This window comes from Delphinapterus leucas, chromosome 11 (assembly GCF_059928025.1).
Source record: "Delphinapterus leucas isolate spDelLeu-1000000601 "Yukka" chromosome 11, BTC_Dleu_Yukka2, whole genome shotgun sequence".
Lineage (NCBI taxonomy): Eukaryota > Metazoa > Chordata > Mammalia > Artiodactyla > Monodontidae > Delphinapterus > Delphinapterus leucas.
In genome coordinates this window covers 38,703,318-38,710,901 of record NC_143139.1, presented here as the reverse complement: position 1 = coordinate 38,710,901, position 7,584 = coordinate 38,703,318, and the positions used below count along the sequence as shown (strand labels likewise).

At 40.9% G+C, this 7,584-nt stretch overlaps 1 protein-coding gene across 1 annotated transcript; it reads left to right on the top strand.

The window, feature by feature from the left end:
- Window positions 1–4,816, top strand: LALBA (lactalbumin alpha). The gene is made up of 4 exons (XM_022572341.2): window positions 1–3,246; window positions 3,563–3,721; window positions 4,199–4,274; window positions 4,756–4,816. Exons 1-4 carry the CDS (start codon window positions 3,117–3,119, stop codon window positions 4,814–4,816), a joined length of 426 nt encoding a protein of 141 aa, XP_022428049.1. The 5' UTR covers window positions 1–3,116.
- The last annotated feature ends 2,768 nt before the right edge of the window (window positions 4,817–7,584 follow it).

Genomic DNA, 7,584 nt, shown 5'->3' with positions numbered 1-7,584 from the left:
TTTCAGGAATGCACAATTTGTTTAATATTCAAAAATTAATCAGTGTTATTCAGAGGAGGAGGGAATTCCCTGGCCGTCCAGTGGTTAGGACTCCATGCTTCCACTATAGGAGGCAAAGTAAGAGGTATAGAAATAGATGGACACATACATTTTCAATTGATTTTTGATAAAGATGCCAAGGTAATTCGTTGGGGAGAAGAGAGTTTGTCATTTCAGCAAATGTTCTAGAACAACTGGGTATATATAAAAAAACTTATAGAACAACTGTCCATATTGGGGAAAAAAACAACAAAACCAAACCAAACCCTGACTCCTATCTCAAACCATACACAAAAATTAACTCAAAGGTATTATAGATCTAACTGAAAAATATAAAATGATAACACTTCTGGAGAAAAACATAGGAGAAAATCTTGGTGACTTGGAGTATGTAGGCAAAAATTTCTAAGTTGGGCTATAAAAGGCATTAAATAAAAAAGAGAAAAGTGATAAATTGGATTTGATCAAAATAAAAAAACTTTTATTCAAATTGCTCTATTAAGAAAATAAAAAGGCAAGCCATAGATTGAGTGAAAATATTTACAATAAATATATCTGAAGAAGAACTTGGATGTAGTATATACCAAAAAGTCTTCCAACTTAATTAGAAGACAATGTAAAAAAAAGTGGGCAAAAGATATGAACAGGAACTTTAGAAAAGGAGGCTTAAGATTGGCCAATTGTTACATAGTCAATATTTTATGATAACTTTGTATGAAATATAACCTATAAAAATATTGAATTAACTATGTTGTACTCCTGAAACTAATATAATAGTGTAAGTCAACTATATTTCAATAAAAAAATCATATAGTAAAAAAACCCTATAATACCCAAAAGACAACCTTTAGAATGGGAGAAAGTATTTGCAAATGAAGCAAGTGACAAGGGATTAATCTCCAAAATTTACAAGAAGCTCATGTAGCTCAATATCAAAAAAACAAACAACCCAATCCAAAAATGGGCAGAAGACCTAAATAGACATTTCTCCAAAGAAGACATACAGATGGCCAACAAACACATGAAAGGATGCTTAACATCACTAATCATTAGAGAAATGCAAATGAAAAGTGCAGTGAGGTATTACTTCACACCAGTCAGAATGGCCATCATTAAAATGAAATAAAAATCAACAAACAATAAATGATTTTTACAAACATAAAATTTTTACAAACATAAAAATCTACAAACAATAAATGCTGGAGGGGGTGTGGAGAAAAGGGAACCCTCTTGCCCTGTTGGTGGAAATGTAAATTGATACAGCCACTATGGAGAACAGTATAGATGTTCCTAAAATACTAAAAATAGAACTACCATATGATCCAGCAATCCCACTACTGGGCATATACCCTGAGAAAACCATAATTCAAAAAGAGTCATGTACCACAATGTTCACTGCAACACTATTTACAATAGCTGGGACATGGAAGCAACCTAAGTGTCCATTGACAGATGAATGGATAAAGAAGATGTGGCACATATATACAACGGAAAATTACTCGCCATAAAAAGAAATTAAACTGAGTTATTTGTAATGAGGTGGATGGACCTAGAGTCTGTCATACAGAGTGAAGTAAGTCAGAGAGAAAAAAAACAAATACTGTGTGTTAACACATATATATGGAATCTAAAGAAAAAAAACAAAAAAACGGTTCTGATGAGCCTAGGGGAGGGACAGGAATAAAGACACATACACAGAGAATGGACTGAGGACACAGGGAGGGGGAAGGATAAGCTGGGACGAAGTGAGAGAGTAGCATTGACATATATACACTACCAAATGTAGAATAGGTAGTTAGTGGAAGCAATGTATCGCACAGGGAGATCAGCCGGTGCTTTGTGACCACCTAGAAGGGTGGATTAAGGAGGGTGGGAAGGAGGCGCAAGAGGGAGGGGATTTGGGGCTATATGTATACCTATAGCTGTTTCCATTTGTTATACGGCAGAAACTAACACAACATTGTAAAGCAGTTATACTCGAATAGAGATGTTAAAAAAAAAAAGAAATCAGGTTTAGACATTGAGGTAGAGAGAATGACCCCCTGCATGAAGGAAGCTAACAGCTATTGGCACCGTGACGTGAAGCTTGATGCCAGCAAGTCAAAGGAATCATCAGAGCTAATCCTAAACTCTACTGCTCAAGGATACTGATCCGAAAGCTCAGATCCAGAATCTTGTTTTATAGGCTCCAGATATATACTACTCCAACCTTCAATTGCTGGAAGTCCAATCTTCCCACTGGCTTGGGTCACTCTTTTTTTAACCTTCTGTGGCCAACTCTGAAGCTGTCTACAAGTTTATATGTTTATGAACAAGTCTGTTACAAGTTATTACTTTTAGGTTTACAATTTAGTGGTAGTGGTGGTTGGATGTGGGGAGGCTGATAATAGCTCATAGGGTAGCTAGATACTGTCATACACGCTTTTCAAGTTCTCCATCTTCGTGACATAGGAAGTCTCTGGGTCCACGTTATATCTAATTCTCAGTCTATGTTGCCATATTCTATCTCTATTCCTGAGCCCTCAGCCACGAACTGGCATATCAAGGAATTCTTCCTTTGTTTCATGCCTGGGTCGACTGGGCAAGTGGCAGCTCTGATCTTGGAACCATGACAAGTGATGATATACACTCCTCTCCCAAATTCTGTATTTCTCTAAGGAGAAGCGGGAGTTGGCCATAGACCCTTTTTGTATTTTCTAATTGCTTCATCGTATTACCCCTGAGGCGTCCTTTGTTCCTGAAGTAGGTTGGGGACATCCTGCTTCCTAGAACCAACACTACAAGAAATAAAGGTATAAACAAAGCCAAATGGGAAACAGGATCATGCTTGTAACTCTCTCTGGACAGGTAACAATACCTAGTATGGTCTAGAGATTCTGGGAAGGAAGGGAATAATGGGGTGAAATTACGAAGGCAGCTGGCAGGCTAAATGTTTCTTTGTTGGCATGACCAGTCTCTCTTCATCCTCTTCCTGGATGTAGGGCTTGATGCCAGGACCCCTGAGGCTTTCTCCACAAATAAAAGGAGGTGAAGTTGTGTGGTGACCCCATTTCAGAATCTTGGGAGCAGCCAAAACGATGTCCTTTGTCTCTCTGCTCTTGGTGGGCATCCTGTTCCATGCCATCCAGGCAGAACAGTTAACAAAATGTGAGTTGTTCCAGAGGCTGAAAGACCTGGATGGCTATGGAGGCGTCACTTTGCCTGAATGTGAGTTCTCTGCTATCTTGCTTTGTTCCATACTTCATCTTCTTCTGTCTTCCCCACCCTTCTCTTCCTCCTCTTTTTTTCTCTATTTTTAACTCAGTTATCTAACAATCCTCTTATCTGTTTACTCTTTTATTACATTTATTCACCTATCTCTTCTTTCTCCCATTGTCTGATTGTTTTTTGGAACTCTTAATCTTATCAAGATACTCTGTGGTTGGCCGTATTTGGAGATTGGCTGGAGAGCCTTTTTCTGTCTGTCCACATTTATGCTATATGTGGACATCCCTGTGATATCTCTTTTTCATCTTTCTTTCAGGGGTCTGTACCGTATTTCATACTAGTGGTTGTGACACACAAACCATAGTAAATAACAATGACAGCACAGAATATGGACTCTTCCAGATCAATAATAAAATTTGGTGCAGAGACAACCAGATCCCTCACTCAAGGGACATCTGTGGCATCTCCTGTGACAGTGAGTGACCACTTTTACCATGTTCCTGTGTTTTATTGGAGCCTACTCCTGGGATAATCTCCTTTTTTGGCGTCATGCGCACCTCTAACTTCACTGCCTTGGACGCCACATCAACTGTGGGACTTCAATTGATAGTACTGAGTAAGAGGCTGTTAGAATTTTTCATTATCACCAAATCCCCAGACAGTCCCTTAAAGTTCACGCGTAGATGATTTGAACTGTTTGGGGATCTTGAAGTCTAATACCCTGCATTTTCAGAGTAAGTCAGTTGATGAAGTTGATAATTCTTCTAGAGATGCCCCCAGAGAAGCGAAGGGAGTCCTTACCTAGGGGGAGGCATTATTGTACTGGATTTATCATATAGAAAGGCAACAGGCATAAGCCTCTAGATCAAAGAAGGACCAGGCAAGAGGGAAACTCATTACCTTTCTGGGTAATACTTAGCTCTCTCATTTTTCCCCCTGTAACTCCTGCCAGAGTTCCTGGATGATGACCTTACTGATGACATTATGTGTGTCAAGAAGATTCTGGATAATGTAGGAATTAACTACTGGTGAGTCCCCATTCTATTTTCTACTTTACCCTTCTCCTCCTTCTTCTCACCCCTTTAGTCCCAGCATCATCCCCCTTTCTCTCTATTTCCTGGTCTTTTAAGCTAGAATGTAGTCTTCACAACAAAACTCATCAAACAGGCTCAGGTTTTCAGTTTTCAAGCCTCACTCACTCCACTCCTGTTTAGCAATTTTCCTAACAAGTGCTCCCTAATAGAGGGCTGAGACCCAGGATTTCCTTCACCTGGATTTGAATATTTAATTCTAAAGCAAGCCCTTTGTACCACTGCCCTACAATTTTCTTGGAGTTAAAAAAAATGAACCTTACTCCACTAGGTGGCTCAGTGTCCCTTGGCATCTGGCTAGGAAAGTGTAATTTTCACCCATACTCTTCCACCTCGTCCCTCCTGGGGATAAAGCTAGATGGAAGTTTGAACTAAGATCCGGCCAGTCAACTTGCCTTGTCTCTTTCTTCATGATCAGGTTGGCCCATAAAGCACTCTGTTTTGAGAAGCTGGATCAGTGGCGCTGCGAGAAGTGGTGAACACCTGCTGTCTTTGCTGCTTCTGCCCTTTTTATGTTCCTGGAACTCCTCTTCCCTATGGCTACCTCGTTTTGCTTCTTTGTACCCCCTTGAAGCTAATTTGTCTCTGAGCCCTGAGCCCTGTAGTGACACCATTGGGCTATTGCAAGGACTGTTCTCCAGGGATGAGTGACTGGTGCTCTGGACTTTTGACCCTTGCTCAGTGCCCCCAGTGGCACTTTCATTACAACAGTGGATTCTACCTCTATCCTGAATAAAGGGCCTGATTTTGAGTGGCTGGCTGTATTTTCTTCCTGGAGGGAGAGGGAGGAAATAGGGTGAGTAGGTGGACATGGCCATGGGTCATAGGCACCTTCATCTCTGCTAAAGAGGAAATAGGCTGAACTTATAATAACTCAAAGGTACAGATTACTTTCTGTGTCAATTCAATTCAACGAACATTTATTGATCACCGAGCGTATTAAAAAACTATGGAGGGGTACTACATTTGGCTAAAAGCATCTGTTGCCTCAAGGACTCGTAGGAAAGATAAGATAAACATTAATAAATAATTATAATACAAGAAAGAGTGTCATAAGTATCATGAGAGAGGTTAGAAATGTGCCCTGAGTATTCATAAGAGGAAAGATAATTTATATTTGGTGGAGGGCTGTGGGGAAAGGGCTCAAGGAAAGATTCATGACAGAAGTGACATTTAAGCTCGTTTGAAGTTGGGATTTTGACAGAGATGTAGGGTAGGAAAAGAACAGCAAGGGCAGGGGCTCCAAGAATCTGAAATGGGTGACTTGAGGGGGGTTGAGGTATTTCTTTACCCCTGAGATAATGAAATACCTTTCACAAATTGCTGTGAGAGGAACTCTTTCTAAAAACAATAGATGAGAACAGCTCAGCAATTGAAGATTCAATCTGGACAGCTGGGGCCTTTTTGTTGGGACCCTGCACTCCATTACCTCTTCTTGCTGCTTCGCTGGTCTTTAAGGAGGAATTTTGCAGAACCGTATTCTAATTTGATTATGAGAAATGTGAAAGAAGGAGAGCCAGGAGATTTGATTCCTAAAGTCTGTTTCTGTTTCTCATTGATGGTCCAAAGCTGGGTAAGTCATCTCTGTCTCTGGGGCTCAACTTCCTCATCTTTAAATGACAGTTTTAGTCTAGTAATTTTTCTGAGATCTCTTCCTGCTTTGAGAATCCAACATTCTAAGACTCCAATTTGAATTACCCCATTTCTGTATTAGCTAAGTTATATCTTCTAATTACCTCCTCCTACCTTCTATACCCACTGGGGCTTTAGGCATTCAGACCATATTTCTCTTGCCCCAGAGACCAGCAGCTCCCAAATGAATCCCCCATGGCCTGTTTAGGGACCTATACAGCCAGGCAAGGGGTGGACAGGCCATCCCTCTCCTATACTTAATGAAAACAAGCTCTCAGGAGATAACTTGGTATTCATCATATGATTTTAGTCTGAATTTGAACACAATGCGACACATCTCCCAGGGGTATTGCATGCTACTCCCTCCCTAATTATGGGACAGAAGGCTTTTCCCCAAGTCTACAGGGTTTTAGGAATAACCCCTGTGTGTGGTGGTGTGTGGGAGGGCAGGATTGAAGGGCCACTCCTCCCACTGATCTCACACATCTACTTACTACTTTGCCTCAGTTACACCCTCAGGAAGGTATATGCTCTGGAAAATATAAGGGACCAACTCCACCAAGTGGGCAGAGCAGAAATGCAACTAAAGCTGGGACTGTTTTGCTCGGCTCCATAGCCCTGGCCTTCATTCTGTAGAGAAATATCCTGATCTTGGAAATTTCACCTGTGAATGTACCATATATGAGGCCATGATTTTCAGAGGGTTTGGCTGAAGGAAACTGACAATTGCAGAGAGGATTTTAGCCTGAGGGTCAAAGGATCAAGAACAGGTAGAAGCTAGGGAGCTGGCATGGATGTGGTCTTGACTGATGCAGACCTCTCTGCCTTTGGGTAGAAGCAGGACAGAAAACTGCTTTTGTTCTCTTTCAGAGAACCCTCTTGGGAGCTGAATGGGAGGTGGGGTGGTAGCTGAGCATTTGTTCTGCTTTTTCTAACTCCTTCTCCTTCCTCTAGGCCTGGAAAAAGTCCTGAACCAGGCAGGGATCGGAAGTGGCCCAGACTAAGGTGGGTGGTGGAGAGACTCAGGGCAGGGGCTGTCAGAGTGCACACGTTTCACCGAGCTCTGTGTGAGGAGGACCCTGGATGGTGTCCCAAAATATGGACTTGTTTTCTCTCTTTCTATCCTGATCTCTCCTCCATGCTACTTTCCTCTGTCATCTATATTGTCATGAAGGCAGGAATTTTACTGGACAAAATTGTTTCTTTTCATATGTTCTTTTTCTCACCCCTCCTTCTCTCTCATTCATTCTTTTTTTTCCACACTAATTGAGAGCATATTAAGTGACAGGACAAACTAGACACTGGGGATACAGAATCTCTTAGGGATTTTGCTCTCAAGACTTACACTTTAGAGGAGAATACTCCCTCCTATTTCCTAGAATCATGCAACAGAAAGGACTCTTCAGACAGATCCATCGTTCATTCCTGCATTCACTCCTTAATCAACAAATAGTTATTGAGGATTTATTATTTGCTATGTTCTATTTAGGTGTTACTTGTTAAGAACAAAAACAGCAGGAGACACACTGATTTTATTTCATTTCTTTCTAAGTTACTCTGGAGCTGTAACTTGCCAGAGATTTTTTGGTATGGGAACAAAGGAGGAATTGGGTCT

Coding starts and splice junctions, on each gene's coding strand:
- LALBA (XM_022572341.2), top strand. CDS start 3,117: ATGTCCTTTGTCTCTCTGCTCTTGGTGGGCATCCTGTTCCATGCCATC. Junction 3,247..3,562: donor AGGCGTCACTTTGCCTGAAT/GTGAGTTCTCTG, acceptor TCTTTCTTTCAG/GGGTCTGTACCGTATTTCAT. Junction 4,275..4,755: donor AATGTAGGAATTAACTACTG/GTGAGTCCCCAT, acceptor CTTCATGATCAG/GTTGGCCCATAAAGCACTCT.